Source organism: Poecilia reticulata, unplaced genomic scaffold (assembly GCF_000633615.1).
Source record: "Poecilia reticulata strain Guanapo unplaced genomic scaffold, Guppy_female_1.0+MT scaffold_320, whole genome shotgun sequence".
NCBI classification, from domain to species: domain Eukaryota; kingdom Metazoa; phylum Chordata; class Actinopteri; order Cyprinodontiformes; family Poeciliidae; genus Poecilia; species Poecilia reticulata.
This window is the reverse complement of record NW_007615095.1, coordinates 24,362-43,789: the sequence shown is the minus strand read 5'-3', so window position 1 is coordinate 43,789 and position 19,428 is coordinate 24,362. Positions and strand designations below refer to the sequence as shown.

Here is a 19,428-nt window from a genome sequence, read left to right as displayed (position 1 = left end):
TGAAAGCTTTGAATTACACAATCTGTTTACATCATTTGTGTTGTTTACTCTCTTGTTTAAGTGATGCTTATTATATTTTGAAACATTTAGTTACAGGTGTACAATTATATGTCAACTATATCTCTGCAAAGTGTTTCTTTGTCCAGAAAACATAACTTAAAGAGGTTTTATATATAGGAGCACATTTCAAAGACGTTATGCAAATGATTAACTAGGAAAAAAGACAAGGAAAGCAAAACTTATCTTTATGAACTCTTAAAAACATTAACAGCTTAGTTGTTTTATCTTTGTTGTAAAGAATAAGCACTCAGTTACACTTTCGTAATACGAAGCCACTCCTCTAATGTTTTTCTTCCTTTTTTTCAAGTCGTATATTCCACACCTTCCTTCTCCTCCATTTTCAGAACCAGTGAACGGCCTCTTTGCAAATAATCTGGTGAAATTCCACTTCAAATTTTTATTTGTTTTCAAAACTTGTTTTTTGCCGTCTTGATTTTTTTGTGTTTTTTATTTGTTCTCACCTCCTTTTTGAACATCTTTTGTTGTCATCATTTTCAGTAACAAGTAAGACTTTTCCTTTTTAAATTTAGATGATTCTAACTACATAAAAATATGTTGTGTTAAGCTGCTGATTAAGACATCACGGTTTCTCTTGCAGTTTATTGTTTACATCATGGATGACTTTGTTTGCCAGACATTAAATGACTGGGGCCTAAGCGAGTGGATAGAAACATTTAGAGGTTAAGTATAGCATCTCTTCACTATAGTGTTTTGAGAAATGCAAGATCTTTATATTGCAAAAGAAATTCAATCTATGTCAATCCACTTAACCAGCTGTTGTATAATTTTTTATGCATAATTGTAGCACTTAAAGCCATAGTTGTTACAGCAAATACTTTACACCTGATTATTCCCTGGAAGTAAAGGAAGATTCCCACATATATGTGTTTGTTCAGCAAGACGATGCAATAATCACAGAAAAGTCAGCGTGCAACACACCACACCTAAAACAAAAAGTGTCAAGATGTCAAATAACTTCAGATGAATTACATCAACAGTGTCAGGTCTCCTAGACATAAAAGTTTGTGGTTATGAACTGTAGATGATATGAAGTACAGAGGGACCATAAAGGTAAAACAAAGCACATTTTTCTTTAGGGGTACTAATAGTTGTGGAATCAGTAATTTTGTAAAAATCAATTATGTCTTTATGTAGGATTTTCTGTTTCTATTCATTAAATGTACTTCTATAAAGTAGTGCACATTTCCCATTTTAGGAATACAATTTTGCTATAGCAACAACAGGTTAATTTCTTCCTTTAAAAAACAAAATAAAAAAAAATGTGGATGCATCATTAGCATGTAAATGGCTTTAAGTGTGAACATCATGGACCATACCATAAGTATTGTTTCCTGACTGCAAATTATGACATTACAAACAATCTTAGTGTTAAACACTGAATGTCACTGTGTTGTCAAATATGTTACCGATGGACTTTGCTGTTAAAAAGTCAATAAAATTCAGCATAAATTTAAATGCGACCTTTGGCCCTGACAAAATCATTGACAAACCCTTTTGGGAAAACAGAAACATCCAATTTCAAGTCACTGATTTCTTTAACTACTGATGTTGCAGGGACCAACTACGGCCTTTATCATTTTGAATGAAGGACATTTATACTCCCACTCTTTATGAAACATCTTTTTCAACTTTAAAATTTAATTTTCATAATTTATTGTTAACAAGCCACTTTTTTCATTAAAGAACAAGGCGTTGACAAAAAATATCTGTACTGCCTTGAGGATCAAGATGTGGGGGAATTGATTTCCAAAGTGGGACCAAGAGCACATTTCAGAAAGAAACTGAGGCAGTTAAAGGTAATTTGCTGCATCACATGACATGCAGGCGTGTTTTAACCACACTATTCACATCCTATGTAAATATATTGGATTTCACCCAAACTTTTAGATTGTGCTTATAAGTAAAACTAAATATATCATTACCAACAACACTGACTATAATCTTATGAATTCTTGGACATTTGCAAATGACATCAATGTGCTTGTCTGCAGGAAGAACAAAACAGAAATGAGGATACATCACCTATATCTGTACCAGTAAGATCAACAGATTACACTAAATGTTATTTACAGTAAACAAAAACACCGAGTTGGATTGAAATTGTTACATTAATGTTTTACCTGTATGTCACTACATTATTTTATTTAGATTGAACAGGAGCAGAAAAACACAACTGTTCAGGCTGAGGTAAGTATGACAGTTTTGTCCTTAGCTAAATTTCAATTATCTATGTTGAATGGACAACTGGCTGCTTTATACAAAGTGGCTTATATTTTGTTTTAAATTATTTTTTAAATAACTAATCTTTCATTAAGTTCTTAATCAAATATGTTATCCAGGGTTTCTGCACATTACACCAACTAAAGACAAGGAGGCTTATATCTTCTCCCCTGGAATGAGTGTAAACTATCCCTTACACTGTTCCTTAACATTCCTGCACTTAAGCTGAACTTAAACTACATGCTGTCACTGCAAACTCCCATTTGCAAACTCCCATTCTTCATAATTAAATGTCTCCAAGCCTTAGACCAGTAGTTCTGGAAGTTTTGAAGACTGACTGTTTTTGGAGGAAGACCAATTTTCATCACGTCCTTTTACATCACACTTAGTGTCTCTGTTGACAGCGTTGCTTCTGGTCAGCCTCAGGTTTAGAACTTTAACTTAGATGGAAATCAGATTGCTTCAACTGTATTTTTTCAGCAAAATAGAAGCAAAAGGAAATGTCTGTCTTTTCAGAACCTGCATAACTTGTTAGTGAAAGACAAACGCAGTTGGCCAAAAAAGTTGTATGAAAGTGAATTATTTTACAGCAATAGTGTATGCAAAAATAATAATCAAAAAGTATATTCCTCTGTTCACAGGAAATGAAATCATGTCACTCGTCTTATAATTTAGTTTCCTTCTTTTTAAGTGCTTTGTTCTAACGGTTTGGCAGTTGTGAAACTTTGAGGACAATATGCTGCATTGTTAGCTGAGAACAAAAGGACATTGAATATTGAGTTGTTGTTATGTCCACCTATGCACAGCCTGCCATGCGGTATTTCTGTTAGCTTTTGCTTGTTTGTTTTTTCTTTGTGATTTTGGCTTGGTGTCCAAAATCTCGTGTCCTCCATATTTGAGGACACGAGACAAGAATGAGGGTTCAACAAAATATTTTATTCTTAAACTCTCTTGGACTTTGTTTTTTTGGTTTAGCTGCTTCTGATTTTCTGTGAAGAAAAAGAGAGTTAAATGCCCTCAGTTTCCCGTGTTCCAAAAAAAAAAAGAAAAACAAAACCCCAAAAGCAGTAACAGAAAGTTGGACCTGGTGAGCCGATCAAACAGAACAAAACGGTACAGCAGGGGGCCAACCCTATACAGGGCCGTCGAAGCCCCTACTGGTACCGGACTAAAGCAAAAAAGAACCTAATACAAAAGAAAAAGAACCAGGAGAACCGGTTACACCAAGCCAAAATCACAATGAAAAAGCAAACAAGCAAAAGCTAACAGAAATACCGCATGGCAGGCTGGAAACGGCAGCTGAGGCCCACAGCGACTGCGTCTAGACGTGTCCCCAGTGGCGGTGGAGCGAGCGGAAGGGCGGATCTCCTACATGCCGAAACCCAGCCTATTTATAGGCGGACCAACTGTGTCACAAATTAACGTAATCAAGTGACCAAAAATAAAAAAATATCCATACTCCAAAATATATTTACAAAAGGTCCTTCAACTAAAGTCTATAAGAAAACAACAAAAAAAATTGACAAAAATCATTATAATGTGCCCAAAGCACATAGCAGTTGTTAAGACGTCTACCTTTTAAATGTAAGTATGATCACTGAAGCCTTTTAAAAGCTTTGCTAGAGATACTAAATCACTCTTTACTGTCTACTAAAGGGTGATTTAGTTGCTACATTACAAAAGCTTAAAAAGTGTTTTTCCCATTACATTAAGTGAAGATAGTTAAATAAATATGTTCATTCTCAGGTACAGCCATCCACAAGTGATGGAGGTGAGAATTACAGTTTCTTACATGTTTCTTACATATGTAACTTGTTGCAAAAGCAAATACTTAGAAATCCACAAATTTTCTCTTTTCAAAAATAGGAAAGAGAAAGCTGGATCAGGAGGAGTTTAACAAAAGAAAACCAACAGCAAAACGGTTTCGCAGGAGCATAGCAGCATCCTTGCCAGGTAATTCTTCATAAAAATGACAGCAGGCAATCAAAAGGATAAACGTCTGTCACAATCCAACTTACAAAGGAGTAAAATTGAGTTAATTTTACTGCAGATGTTAATTTGCAGATGTCAGCTGCAAATTAACTTATTTTTGATGGATGATTCATAACTAGTATCGTTTGTGATTGTCAATAAATTAGAGGTGTAGGTTGTTTTGAAACACATCTAATGCAAAACAAAATAACAGAAACTTCAAACCACAGGAACGTGAGCAAGTTCAAACAGAGAGACAGGAACAGCATCTTGTTCAGATGATTGCACGCAGAATTCAGTGTTAAAACCACTCTCATCACACAGTTTATGATCCATTTGTTGTCCATATTCAAAACTTTGTCTGATTTATGAAATGTGTTATCACTCTGTGAAAGCCATGCCAAATGTAATTTTTCTGTTATTTATTTTTTATAACAGAACTAAGGATACAGTCTAATGTGAAAAATGTAATGACACATGTTCTGGCTAAACTACACTATCAAGAAAACACAACGCTGAATTCTTTCCTAAGGTGAGAACAATTGGTGTCTGCTTGAATAGTTGTTATGGTTTCTATTCACATTACCTTAGTCTTTTGGGCTATGGCTACTTCTACATGAGTTAAAACCAGAACAATAGTGGGATCCGTCTATTGGCTGTCCCATACAAATCTGTTTAATCCGTCATTATCTGTTAGAGACTCTTCTCTCATCTGCACATGATTTGACCAGGGGTCTCACGCATAAAAGAGTTTCCACACCAAAAATTTGCATATGGACAAATTTAGAAAAGTGTGGCACACAATAAAGTTCAAATCTACAAAGCCATGCTCACCTTTCCTTTATAAATCCCAATTTTCAGGAAAAAAGAGCAAAACTGCAGGTCCGCCCTGTCCCCACCAATAAATACATCAGTAAGTTAGTATAAATACCCGGAAGGCTGCCACTATGTGAAGCAATAACCATGGCAACGATCCTTGCTTGCAGCAGAATAAGTATTTATAATAGTAATTATTATATATTTTATTATGTTTTCAAAGCACATAAGGTCGCCTCACAAAAATAAAAATAAAATTAGTTCTGCGCAGAACTAAATGCTAATAAGCCACCGTCATCATGTTCTAGTGGATCAATATGACATCTGAGCACATGCTCCGTTTTAATGCGTCTACTAGTGATGCTCTTTATCAGAGTCAAAATGTTCCCCAATAACACATTACCCCTTTGCGCAGCTACTTTTATACGCATTATTGTCTACACACCTTCACATCACATTAAAAATAATCAAACTAAGCTGTCTGCTGATCCAACCCCGCTTTTTGTTTTTCAGTGAGAGTGAAATTACCCTGCAAATAACATGCATTACTTGCACTTCAGCATAGATCAATTACATCTTTATGTGACAAAAAATTTAGAAAATGTACTATTTACATTCAATGCCTTTCATTTTTTATTTTGTTTATTTTGTGTGGTTGTGTTATATTATCTTTTGAGGATAATAATCGTTTAAACAATAAAAGATTAAAATCATAAAAAACATAGTGTTCGATGCTTCTTGGTCTAAAGAACAGTGAACGGAGACAGATTTTGGTGTATTTAGGTGAACTTTGGCGCTTTGTAGTTTGTTATGGTCCACAAAAAAAAAAAAGTTTTGCACATTTTCACAGCAGCTTAACGGTTTGCACATATTTACGCAAAATTTCATGCCAAGTTAATTTTGGTACATGTCGACTTGTGCAATAAGGCTACCGGACGCACACTTTATATATCTACAATCTTCTCTCCTACCGCTTCCCCTTAACTCCTCTTCTTTCTCAAAACACAAAGGCCTGCTTTGTTTTAACCTCTAAAATCTAAAAAAAGATGGACATTTGCAAACCAAACGATGTTCATAAAGAAGGTTCTCTTTCTACCTGTGTCTCTAGTAAAGGATGATTTGTTTGCCAGATCACTTTAGGTAAATGTAGTAAATAAGGGGATCCACATCTCTTAAGTAAATCCAGAGGCCAGAGAGCTCATTTGGCCAGCCTCACCATCTGATCACTGGATTCAAACACAGATGGTATCGCTAAATAATCAGGAAGTCTGAATGTACAGAAAACTTTGAGTTTGAGGAAGTAAAACATTTATGGCAAGAATCATTCACTTCATTCAACCAAACCCCAGCTCCTGAAGGAGACAAACATATTTCTAATGTACAGGCTAAACTGCACTTTACAAACTACAGGTCAGACCACAAATTGTTGTTCTTCAAGTTTTGTGGGGATTTTAGTCAAGTCTGAAGATGCTTTTGTTTTTCAATCCCACTGATCCAGGCACGTGGAAAATACAATTTACTATCGTTACATTAACAACACAACAAATACTATCCTGAAATTTCTGAAGCTACGCTTTTGTTATCACCAAGCTATTGGCAGAGTTTCAGTCTTTATGTCGCTGTTTTTTCATATTTTCCCCAGTTGTTGATGACTGTATTTGCTCAGATTCCTGTCACAATACAATTTTAAATACAAATATAAATGCTAAAACCTACACATTAATTAATATGTTTTAAAAGTTAATAAATCAACACACCTTTATCTTTTCACAGGGATAAAATCAGGGATCTGGAGACAGACAGAAGAGAACTTGTTGGTGTTTTTGGTAAAACTGGAGCTGGAAAGACCAGTTTGATAAACGCTCTCATTGACGAGAGGAAACTTTTGCCGTCTGGAGATGTTGATGCATGTACTTCAGTCATGATTAAGGTGGAGGCGAACATGTATAACACAAAGTATGAGGCACATATTGAATTTATCACAAAAGAGGTAAAAGAACTATACAACTATTCCCTCCTATTTGACATGAACTGAAGAATCACAATGTATTAGAGCTCATCAAGATTTTATTAAATGTTTAGGAATGGAAAGATGAGTTGTGGTCAGTGAGTCAGTTTCAAGAGAATGAAAAAGATGACGAGGATGATGATTATCAGGATGTTGCTGAAAAGCTGTCAGCACTCTATGGAGAGGAATGGAAAGAGAAATCTTCTGAACAACTAATGGACCCGAAATATTTCAAAGAAATACCAGAATTCCTTCAATCCACAGGAAAGATACTGTCATGTGAAACAGTAAGTGTGAAATGGTGCCTGAATTGTTTAAAGTGCTTTTATGGAAAACCAGGACAGCCAAAATCAGGAATAACTAGAAATATATGCAGTTTAATTGAGTCACTTATATGCCACGAATTTTAAAGAAAGACAATGGTATTTTAGTCATATTTTATTAATCTATGATGCTACACCACTTGAAAATGACCACAAATGTTGTTAGGAACTTATGAAACATGGAGAGAAGGTTTGCTGACAATAATGTGCAATCTAAAGCTGCCTATCTTTAACTAAAACACCAGGGATTTCATTTATAAAGGATTGTGTAGGATCCATTTTAAAATGCGTATATAAACACCCGAAAGGTGTGTACATATGCACCTGGCTGAACACATGACTCTTCAATTTTCCTTTACAAATCACACCTAAAGCTAAATATTTGTGCAGAATGCTCCATCTCATGCTTTGCCAAATACACACCCACATGTAAACATAAATTGTTGATGCAAAGTAGCTCAGATATTTTTGTGTTTATTTAAGTACTAATTTGTGGATTAAGTCGATAAATAATGTCAGTGTCTGCAGTTCAAATTTTTTAAGAAGTTACAGCAATGATCAGGAAATATTTGAAAGTTGAAGTATATTAGCACTTTGTCCCAATATGTTTCTGGTTGAATAACCTAAACAACAACCTGAAAACAAATATCTTTCCTCTCAAACTTATCTGTCTATTCAGTAATTTAGCAGCAAAAAGGGGCTTTGAATTGAATATGTTACTTATTTTATATTTAGTTTTCAATTAAAATGTGATTATTTGCGAATAATTAATTACATGCCCTGCGATTAACTCAATTAAAAATGTTAATTGAGCCCAACCACTAATTTCCATATTATTTCTGGTATTCAAGTCCTTTGGCTCCATACTTTATGAAGAGGAACATTTCTCAATGAAATTTGTGAGCTTGGTCTTGCAAATTAAACTAAACAATTTCCCATTTTTACCTTCTTTCCATTTTTGCAGGCTAAAGAACTATCTGCTAAAATGATTAAATACACAAGAACTGAATCAAATCATGGAGGAGAAAGAGGCATAAAGAGGTGGTATTGGCCTCTTGTGAAGTGTGTGACTGTCAAAGTGCCACACGATTTTCCCCAACACATCACTCTTGTGGATCTTCCTGGAAATGGAGACCGTAACAAGAGCAGAGATACAATGTGGAAAGGGGTAATGTATTGCTATGTAAAGAAAACAGAAACATATCAACACATATTATTGATCATTATATCTTTATATCTGTTCCAGGTTGTTGGAAACTGCTCTACTGTGTGGATTGTCACTGAAATCAACCGAGCAGCATCAGAGAAAGAATCCTGGGAAATCTTGAAGAGTGTCAGTAGTCTCCTAGGAAACGGTGGGGAGTGCAGATACATTCACTTTATCTGCACAAAATCTGATGTTATTGAAGACTCGACTGATCAGTAAGTGAAAGGAGGCAACAAAAGTGTGTAATACACTTAATATTTAAGACATGCTCTTAAAAATTAGTAATTGGGAAACTCAACAGGAGGCTCGTTCACAAATCTTCATCCTCTTTCAACTAAACTCTAGAAAGGTTGAACTTGTCAATAAATAGGATTTGTGATGGATCAGGATTATGTGGAGAATCAAAATTTTTCAGCTGAAGCAACTCTAGGATCAATATGTCTTTTTCCATCAGCTCAGCTGATCTTCAGGCCGAAATCCTCAGAAGAAACTTTAAAGCAAAGGAAGCGGTGTGCAAAGAATTCAACAAGCTCAACAGGCATCTTTATAACTTGAAATAACTCTTCATAACAGAAAACTATTTCCASKACAAACTTTTCAATTGTGAGAAAATGGGATAATAGGATGTGTGATGGATCAGGATTGTTTTAGAGAACCAAAAGTCTTTAGATTAAACAACTCTAAGTATCAATATGTCTTTTTCCATCAGCTCAGCTGACCTTCAGGCCGAAATCCTCAGAAGAAACATTAAAGTAAAGGAAGCGGTGCGCAAAGAATTCAACAAGCTACACAAGATTAAGGTGAGCTTCGCATGTCAAGACAACAACTAAAATAAATACTGTCCATAGCCACAAAAATAAGTCAAGTTTATTTGTATAGCACATTTTAAAGACAAGGCAGTTCAAAAAGGTTTACATCATAAAAACATCGTACAGTCATCAGTTGTGAAACAAACAAGCAATTTATATTACAATTCTAAACAAGTCTTGATTTTAAGCCCCTTTTTAAAGCCTCCACTTCATGTTTAGTTCTGGTTCTAGCTTGCAGAAAAGGCCAGAACCAAAAGACTTGTTTTGTATTTTGATGCTATGGCATTGAATGATTTATAAGCTAATAGTATCTTGAAGTCTATTCTCTGAACTACATAGGGCCAGTGTAAGGACTTTAGAACTGGGATGATGTGCTCTTTCCTCCTGGTTTTAGTGAGAACGTGAGCAGCAACGTTCTGGATCAGATTCTTTTTAGGCAGACATGTGAAAACACTTGCAGTAGTCATTGTGACTAAAGATAAATGTATGGATGAGTTTGTCTAGATCTTGCTGGGATCTTAATCCTAGGAAATAAATAAAATAAACAAAATCTGTTTTACCTAGAAACACTTCAGTGATGACTCTTTCAAAGTGTACACAGTGAGCTCCAAGGAGTTTCTGAAACCAAAGGCTCTCAATGCAGAGAACACTGGTAGGCTTGTTGGTAACTAAGATCCTCAGCAATCTGACTGTGATACTGTTGAAATAAAAGTTAATAATGGTTTTGCTTTCACAGAAATCCCAAAGCTTCAAGATTTTTTGCAAAATCTCAATGACAGTCACTCAGAGACGCTGAACTATGTTTCTGGAGCTCATGGGATTCTCTCTTTGATTCATGGAGCCAGGTTAAAAAAAGAGGTGAATTTCCTCAAACCTCAAAGTCTCTCCATAACCTTTCAACTCCACTTCTCTCTGATCTTTCTGCACATCATCATTTCTTCACAGACTGAGACCAAACTTCTTTGTCTCTCTCCTTTCTACCATTAGATTGGAAGTTCAAAGTTGAGTAGGCCATGTCACCTCCAGTATCAGCTGCAGCACTAATTTTCTATCTATTTCCAAAGCCAGTTCACTTTTTATATGTAGTTCTTTTAATTTCCATTTTCTGCATGACATTTGATTTTTTTATTTATTTATGAATTTAATTATTGTGCAGCTCTCTCCAGGTACTCCAGCTTCCCCCCACAGTCAAAAAAATATGACTATCAGGTTGATTGATCTCTCTAAATTCTCCTTTGGTATTAGTGTGTGTGTTTTTATATGCATGATTGCTTGTCCAGTCTGTCTCTTTGTTGGAAGATGGATTATTGTGCAGCATCATTTAAGATCTTGAAACCTGCTTATTTTTTCGTATTATTATTATTATTATTATTATTATTATTATTATTATTATTATTATTATTATTATTATTAAAACAAGTTTCAGAGGCAAGATTAATTACTCTGTCATAAAGTTACCAGTTTTTACAGCATGTACTAACAAGGAGTTCCCTTTTTTCAGCCTGGAATACACACAGAAGTGTATGAAAACCTTAAGAGAAACATAGCCCTTCAACTTGTTCCAGTCCAAAAAGCAATGGGAAGAGCTTGCCTGGTTTTTGAGAAATGCCTGTGTCAAGGGGTTGAACGATCTAAAAGCTCATGTGAAAAAAAGCTGAATAACTTCCTATATCCTCGGGTATGTTACCTGGCAATAACCATGAAGCTACGGTAATTAAAATGTTCTGTTGCATTTGAAATAATGCCTTATTTTTAAGGGAAAGAGTGGTAGTAGTTATCACAGAACATTAAAGAGCGTTTTCAAAAGTGGTGGAGTCTACAAACCCAAAAAGGGAAAACAAATAAACCTCAACATGAAACTCACTTTGTTCCTGACTGACAGCATTGATGAGGAATTCAAGAAAACCTTCCCGTAAGAACTTGATACGAATGACAATTTGTAAATCCACAATTCAGGGGTTTATTAAAAGAAAATTATGTTAAAGTACCATTTGTGAATGACTTCAACATATCAAAATGTTTCAGAAATGAACGAAAATGTGGCCCATTTAATGGTGTCATTGACAAGTTTTCACTTGACACTGAAAATCTGAAGGAAAAGTACAAAGATGTGACGCTGCAGCTGATTTTTCTCCAGACAGAGGTAAATGATGAGAAAAGATGGTTCTTTTTCATTTACCATTGCAACAATTTATCTGATTTTAATAAAAGCAACTTTTCTTTAGTTTTCACGGTGAAATTCTTTTTCTTACATGTCTCGGGTTTCAGGAGGTAAAAATTAAGAAAAAGCTGAACAAAAGGATTAGAGATCAAAAGAAAAGAATGTACAACAGCCTGACAGAGACAATTGAGAAGTCTATGCAAGAGTGCTACAAGAGTGAGAATCATCATCTATCATCATATAAAATGTATTTTACAGTAAAACATATTTAAAATCTTTCTTACCATTTGTTATTGATCTTTTTGTTGCAGCTGCAGCAGGATACTCGGGTCCTGGTATGCTGGAGAAAATGAGAGAAACAGTCTCAAGACATATTCATGAATCAAAGGGCACCATGTTTGCCAAGGCTAAAAACGTCATGTTGAACCACCTGCTGAGCTTAAGGGTTTGTCCGTATTTTGATATTGAAACAATATATATGTTGCCTAGTCAGATTCAAATCTGAACTGTAACAGGTATATCAGCAACAAAGTCCTCCAAAATTACTCGCACCCAATATGTTTCAAAGGTCTTGATAAAAAATGTATCAATGTAGTAATAATATCTCAGAGTTCATGATACCATGCACTCTGGTATAGGTATAGCAAAGGCCCACACTTTGCTATACCTCATTGTGTCCATGAGGTACTTTTTTCTATTGAGATCCTTTGTTTTAGTTCAGACAAACTTGGGTGTTTGCTGCCTGGAAAGTTCAATCTTCATATGAACAATTTACTCAGTTCCAGTCAAAAACCCTAAAGCATTTTTAGCTAATTCTTTACACTAAGATCTGTGATGGCAGGAGAGAAAAGAGTTTTTGCAAGCAATAAATTTTAAATTATAAATTTGTAGGAGAAGATCCAAGACAACGTCAGTCCGACCCACTGTGCCAACATCTCCACAGCTTCTCTGGCTGATTTAAAAACCTGAGCACAACTGTTTCATTGTTTAAAAGGGTTTGTTAAATGTAAATAATGAATTATAAGCTTTAATTTCTGTGTTTTCTAATAAGAAGATGAGAGATGAGAGATACTGATAAGTGTGGCACTACGTGGGATTATGCTGTTGAACAACATAGATTGTTATGGTCTTTTATACATCTGGAATTAATTGTAGGGGGTGTTTTATGTGTAAATTAAGTTTGCATTGAATCCAGCTTTGGACTTCTACCTACTAATAAAGTTTTTATTTCCAAATTAGGTGGAAATTCTGGAAAAAATGGTTGACACATTGAACAACTCCATTGACCTCTCTCTCAAGACAGATGGCCACTCAATTCCAGGTAAAATAAAGCTTATTTGCATGTACAATGTGGCATGAAAGGCATTCTGTAAATATTTGATGCTACATCTAATCAAAAACTGCTTTGTTAGATGTTTCAGCAGAACTCGCAATGGTAAATAAATTCTACAACAAGCTGAAGAACAGCTCAAATTAGGAAACATCACCAAAAGGGTAAAACTTTAAATTTTATTTTCAAATATTACAGTAAAAATACAGTATGTATTGGCACTGATCAAGAGTTTTTGTAATCTTTAAATAATACATCTTTCTGTCTTTCAAATTAACAGCTCTTCTGAAGTTATGACAAGGGTCACCATATAACCAGCTTTTCTGCAATAATAAAAAAAAAGAGTTAAAACTAATTTAACACCAATATGATGTTCTGGTCTTTAAACCTGTTTTGTAATATAATAATATTGAAAACATAACTACAAAAAGGGCTCTTTTCCTTTCATTTAATTTTTTCTTTTATTTTAATAACATGAATTTGGATTTTTTTTTTTTTTCTAAGTAGAAAATGACTTCTGGTTGTTATGCTTATGCCATTCTGAGTAAGAATTCAGAACTTTATTACAGCCTAATGATGATTTTTTTTTATTATTTTTCTTTTTTTTTACAAGTTGTGTTTCTAAAACTGTGCAGTAATTCACTCAAAATTTGACTGGTAACACTTTATTTGAAGGGATGTGCATAAGACTGACATGACACTGTCATAAACATGACATAACATCTGTTATTAACATGAACTAGTCTTTATGAATGTTTATGACAGTTGTCATGAAGTGTCATATGGTAAAGTCACTTTTAATGCAAAGTTGCTCTGAAAGTTGCATTAAAAGTCTAGTGCCAACTTTGCATGATTTTGTAAATTATGATAATTTAATGCAAAGTTGGCATTTTTTATGGACTTTCAATGCAACTTTTAGAGCAACTTTGCATTAAAATTGTCATTATTTACTGAATGACACTATGACAACATTAATAAAGACTCCTTTATGTTCATGACAGATGTTATGTCATGTTTATGACAGTGTCATGTCAGTCTTACGCACACCCCTTCAAATAAAGTGTTACCGTTTGACTTGTCTAATTCAGATTGTGAGGTGTGAGGTGGTCTTGATGTCTGACAAACATCAAGACCACCTTGTTTCTCTGACTTGTTTGTTTCAAGTTAGTGAAACAAACAAATCCTGTATTTGTTTCACTACTAAATGATTTATCAGTGACAAACTGTGTTAGAAAGAGTTAGCTGTAAATGCTGCTTTTATTTTTACGTGTTTGTTGCTGTTTGTAAAAGTTGTAATAAATAAAAGACCCTGTTGAAATGAATTGAATTGAATTGAATTGAATTGAATTTATTTACATTGTATGATGGACAATCAATCAATTCCACTTAATGTCTTTAAAATGGCTCCTTATACACTCACTCCCCCCTGAGATGAAATCCATTATTTGGTTTTCAGATGGCATGAATTCCCTCAAGCAAAACATATGAATTACCAGGTTTTCATATCTTTAGATTTTACTGTACTAATCAAATTTGTATTCCTGTGTAATGATTCATTTCAATTTTCATTACAAAACAGAGGTTAGCCATCAGGTTTATATAAAAGGTTGATCTTAACGTCACTTTGCTCTAAAATAGTTGTGTTTGACATCTTGATATTTTGACAAACATCATAATTGCTTTAAATCTTTTGCACAATATTGGTGAGGTTTGAGAGAAGTGAAGTAACGTGTTGCATAGTGTTTATAATCTGAAAAGTTTATTTCTCACCATTCGGGGGTTTTTAAAATAAAAACACAAATATGTCACCAGCGAGATAATTGACGTCAGTCAGATACATTTTTAAATTCATTAATGCATGTCTTCCTCCTCTCTCATTACCCACTTCCCTGTCAATCAAATAAAGTCTGCTAGAGTCAATAAAACCTTTGAAAAAAAAATCCCCTGATAGTAATCCGAATGAGCTATGCAAATCTAAACCGTCTATGGTACATATATTTTGTGAGACGTGCCTGTTTATGTAAAACTGAGTTTGCATGCGTTTCCTGGTGCAATGAATTGATGACGAACAACAACAGGGCTAAAAGCTGCACATAAGGGAGAAAGTCAGCAAGTGATGCTAAGAGCAGACATGTTACATAAAATAATTTCCCATCACTATGACAAACAGCCCGATGTACACCAAAAGAAGAATAAAAAAACAGATGAGATTTGGTGATGTCATTTTGCACAGCTGTGTTAGTTATGAAAAGACTAACCAGTTCTTAGCAGGATTTTTTTGTATGTTTTTTTTTATTGAAGTCAATAGAAAATAGTTCTAGTCTAGTGTGTTGAAAATGACATTAGGAAACTACTCTGACTTACTATTAGGACCTTGTTTCAGTGTTTATTCCTTAGGTTTTCTAAAAAAAAAAACATATTCAAGTTGTTCATATTTAAATGTTTTAGGGGGTAAAAAAATATTTTTTTGTTCATGTGTTTTGTTTGTTTCATTTATCTTGTTTTGCTGCTGTATAGCTCAGGCTGCTCTTGTTAATAAACAGTTTTATTCTCAATTAAGTTTTCCTTCTGGTTAATGAAAGGTTAAATAAATGATTTAATGTGGTGTCAAACAAATTAAATAATTCTGTTCACAGCAGCTTATTGTTGATTTAAATTACAACAAGAAGCCAGAAGAATAAGTAAAAAAAACTATTTACATTTTGTGGCTACTTCTCAAAACAATTAGTATTTTTCAACAAGGAAAGGCAAATGAGCATAGAAATTTCATAAATAATTTAAACTGTACCACTATACAGTAGTTCAGTGTATTGTATTTGTTGTAATTTAATTAATAAATTAGGTGTACTTTAAAGTACTTAGCTTACATAATGTCTACAGAGAAATACTGATTCTTCTACCTACAAAAAATTCTTAAACAAATTGAATTGGTTAAACTATAACAGCTGTTTTATCAGTGTGGACGTTTTGCTTCCACTTGGCCGGTTGGATCGTTTTTTAAACCAACCCCCTTTTCTGCTTTATCAGTCTCAGTCCTCATATGCCACACCCTGCTGTTCTTCTCTCCTATCTATTGGTTTCTTCCATTGAGGAATCCACTTTACTTTTGTCAAAGACCTTTTTGAGTCATCATATCCGACACTTTCTTTCTTCTCCTCCTTCAGAATAAAACTACTTCTGCCATAATTTTACTCATTGCAAGGTAAGCTTTTTAAATCTGATTTTGTAAACCTAAGCACTTATTTGCTGAAGCAGTAAAAAAATAAAAAATATATATAAAATTATTTCATTATGATTTACCTTTCAGTCTCTGCTCCTGGTCATGGATGATTTTGTGTGTGACAAACTAACCGAGTGGGATCTGAGCGAGTTCATAGATATATTTAAAGGTAATGTATAATTTTGAATAAATGGTAATTGACAAAAAGCAATAGAAGTAATATATATGTGCTGCTGTTCCTATGCATGGGAAAATATGCTACATTTTTACTGACATTAAACAGTGGCCCGAAAGTAAAAATGATTCAACTTTGTTGGAGACACAACATTCATTTAATTGTTAATTTACAAACATCAGTAAAAGATAACCAGTGATAAAAGGGTAAAAAATATTATTAATATTATTAGACATGTTTTGTTCTTTCATACAAGTAGCCATGAAAAAACACCTGCAATACAATTGACTCAGAGGAAAAATCCTTTAGTCCTTTTCAGACAACGGTACTGTTATGATTTTTTTGTGGTTTCATTGTCTGTAATGGAATATACCTTATATTTTCCTTTGTTATTTACCTTCTTTGTGTTTTTGTCCTTGCTATTTATCATATTTGGTACGTTTTTTGTTCAAAATAATAAAAAAAATTATTATTTACTAAATAATACTGAAATTAATGGGTTAATTTCTGAATGAATCCATTAATTCTGTTATTTCAGAATTAATGGATTGGCCATTAATTCTGAAATAACAACATGTGACTTCTTTTTCTGTTGTGGCTTGATAGCTGTTATTTTTAAAACTAGGGGGGAATACCTATAAAGGTATTATTAAAAAACTTAAGTTAAAAGTAGCTCCTGAAATGCATTATTTTAAGTGCTCTGATAGCTTATGTAAAGCTGCTTTATTCTGCTTCTTGAAGTGAACTAACTCTACCCTGAAAGCTAAGCCAATGTGCAGCTTATTTACTTTGTTGCTATATTTTTCAAACTCCTCTAGCACCTTTTTCTCATAACAACTAGTGATAAATCTAGCAAGCGATTGTCTGTGTTGTTGCAGACTTTTATGGTGACAAAACTCAGCCTGTCTGTCCTGAGCGAGCAGTGAAAGCTGCCTTGGCCTCTCTCGCTTCCTCAGCAATGTAGTCAGTTTCACAGTCATCTGTTCAATGCCATACCTTCACCAATAGTCAGAGCAGAGGAGACCCATTCTACTCCTTGTCCACATTGCAGATAAATCACACTTTTGTAAAGCTGAGTAATGCTATTGATCAATGCTCGCAGTGGTTAAGCCTGGTCGTTCTCTTTCTATCCAATTCTGCTCAAAACCTGTTCTTGCTTCCAGCACAGTCTGGGATTTCTCCCCTTCATTGGGATCGTCTCTGGTTGATTTTTGACTGGGTCATTCACCGAACAGAAGCAGAAGTTGTGAATTGTAGTCTTCCTGTAGTTTTAGCAATGACAGCAGAAGAAGTGAAGTTGTTCAGTCCATGTTGGCCACACTTCCAAATATTGAATTAACATTAACAGCCACCTCGTTCAGAGCTATGATGAACCAAGCTGTTCCTCTGCAACCAATAAGAAAATTTAACAGCCTAAGAATTGTTCGACGCAAAGAGGCAAATAGTGAGACAGCTTTAGACCAAATAATGACAATAAAAAAAAACTGCACAAAAATGTTAAACTTTGCACAGAAACATAACAGACCCCCATCAATCAATCAATCAATCAATCAATCAATCAATCAATCAATCAATCAATCAATCAATCAATCAATCAATCAATCAATCAATCAAGTTTATTTATTTAGCACATTTCAGCAACAAGGCAGTTCAAAGTGCTTTAAATCATAAAACACAAAAATAAAGAATCATAGAAACAATAGACAATTGAGAATTGAAAAACCAGTGACAAATGTTAAATTTTGACGAGTGCCATCATCAACAGACGGTCAAAATTTTATTTATTGTGGTTCAAAGGCAATTCTAAATATGTTGGTTTTTAGCCTTGTTTTAAAGGAACTCAATTTCAGCTGTTATAAGCCAAAAGTTGTTTGGCCGCCTGGTGTTAGAATTTTCTAATTGTAGGAACATTTTAATTTTATTATTTTGGGAATCAAATTTAACTATATTACTTTTGTTAAGACTTAGCATGTAAATGTCTTTAAGATATTTGCATGTCCTTAAAACATGCAAATGTCTTAAAGACATGCAAATGTCTTTAAGACATTTCTAAAAGGGAGGAGGTTGGTCATGTGCATACCTGTCAAGTCTCCCCTTTTGGCTGGGAAACTATCATTTTTTATCCCCTTTCCCATTGTGTTCCCGTAAATATCCTATGTTATGACACTTCTCCTCCCCCGTTCCTCTGATATGGCTCAGTCTTAACTACAACAGTTCCATACAGTCACTCCTAGTAACTGACTATGCTGTCAAATTGTCAACAAAATTCTATGCAAATACAAATGTGAATTCAGTCTTTCACAAGGTGACACACCCTTTGGGAAAATACAGACGTATGCATTTAAAATTACACATTCTTCTATACCTTCTGAGATGAAATTCTGAAAATGCCAAATAAGACTTTTATCATGCCTAATTTGTAATATATTATTAGGCATGCTAATATATTTGTCTCCCATTCTTTTATAAATAAAACATCTTTAACAACTTTAAAATTAAATTTCCATCATTTATTAACAAACCACTTTTGTCATTAAAGGTGAAGGCATTGACACAAAAAATATGTACTGCCTTGAGGATCAAGACATTGAAAAATTGATTTCCAAAGTGGGACCAAGAGCACATTTCAGAAGGCAACTGAAGCTGTTAAAGGTAATTTCATGCACTATGTCACATACATGTGTGTTAGCCACAACACTCACAATCTATGTGGATATATGTGCTTGCAACATTTGTTAAAACTATGATGTGTTTATACGTCTTGCTACCAGTCACAACACTGACTATAATCTTTAGGATTCTTACATAGTTGCTAATAAGATCGATCTGTTTGTCTCCAGGAAGAACAAATCTCAAATCAGGACACAAATTTGTTCTTGTTACCAGTAAGATAAACGTGTTCGCACCAAATGTTATAATCAACAAAACATTTTAAGGGCTGGATTAAAATGTTTTCATTGATTTATCTGTATATTACTCCCTTATAAAATTTAGAGAAAACAGGAGCAGAAAAACAGAACTGTTCAGGCTGAGGTACGTAAAACATTTAAAAAGATGCTTTTTTTGTCAGAAAATGTTCAGAAGACTCTCACATGTATAGTTTCATA

At 34.1% G+C, this 19,428-nt stretch overlaps 2 protein-coding genes across 2 annotated transcripts in view; both read left to right on the top strand.

Annotated features, from left to right (window-relative positions):
• The first annotated feature begins 420 nt into the window (after positions 1–420).
• LOC103460884 (nuclear GTPase SLIP-GC-like) lies at positions 421–12,955 on the top strand. The gene is made up of 21 exons (XM_017303521.1): positions 421–564; positions 659–740; positions 1,765–1,877; positions 2,073–2,117; positions 2,230–2,268; positions 4,048–4,072; positions 4,168–4,254; positions 4,711–4,804; positions 6,862–7,078; positions 7,171–7,383; positions 8,384–8,587; positions 8,666–8,841; positions 9,336–9,426; positions 10,000–10,087; positions 10,172–10,293; positions 10,937–11,113; positions 11,193–11,347; positions 11,461–11,578; positions 11,704–11,812; positions 11,908–12,041; positions 12,836–12,955. Exons 2-21 carry the CDS (start codon positions 674–676, stop codon positions 12,953–12,955), a joined length of 2,394 nt encoding a protein of 797 aa, XP_017159010.1. The 5' UTR covers positions 421–564; positions 659–673.
• Positions 12,956–16,248: 3,293 nt separating this feature from the next.
• Positions 16,249–19,428, top strand: part of LOC103460883 (nuclear GTPase SLIP-GC-like) — a 15,223-nt gene continuing 12,043 nt past the window's right edge. The window contains exons 1-2 of the mRNA XM_017303520.1: positions 16,249–16,315; positions 18,861–18,973. Coding sequence (XP_017159009.1) covers positions 16,249–16,315; positions 18,861–18,973 — 180 coding nt within the window. The remainder of the gene's footprint in view (positions 16,316–18,860; positions 18,974–19,428) is intronic.

What these genes read in the sequence shown, in the direction of transcription:
- LOC103460884 (XM_017303521.1), top strand. Translation starts at nt 674, where the DNA reads ATGGATGACTTTGTTTGCCAGACATTAAATGACTGGGGCCTAAGCGAG. An exon ending in ACGCTGAATTCTTTCCTAAG is followed by an intron (nt 4,805 to 6,861) that starts GTGAGAACAATT and finishes ATCTTTTCACAG; the next exon opens with GGATAAAATCAGGGATCTGG. An exon ending in TCTCAATGCAGAGAACACTG is followed by an intron (nt 10,088 to 10,171) that starts GTAGGCTTGTTG and finishes TTGCTTTCACAG; the next exon opens with AAATCCCAAAGCTTCAAGAT.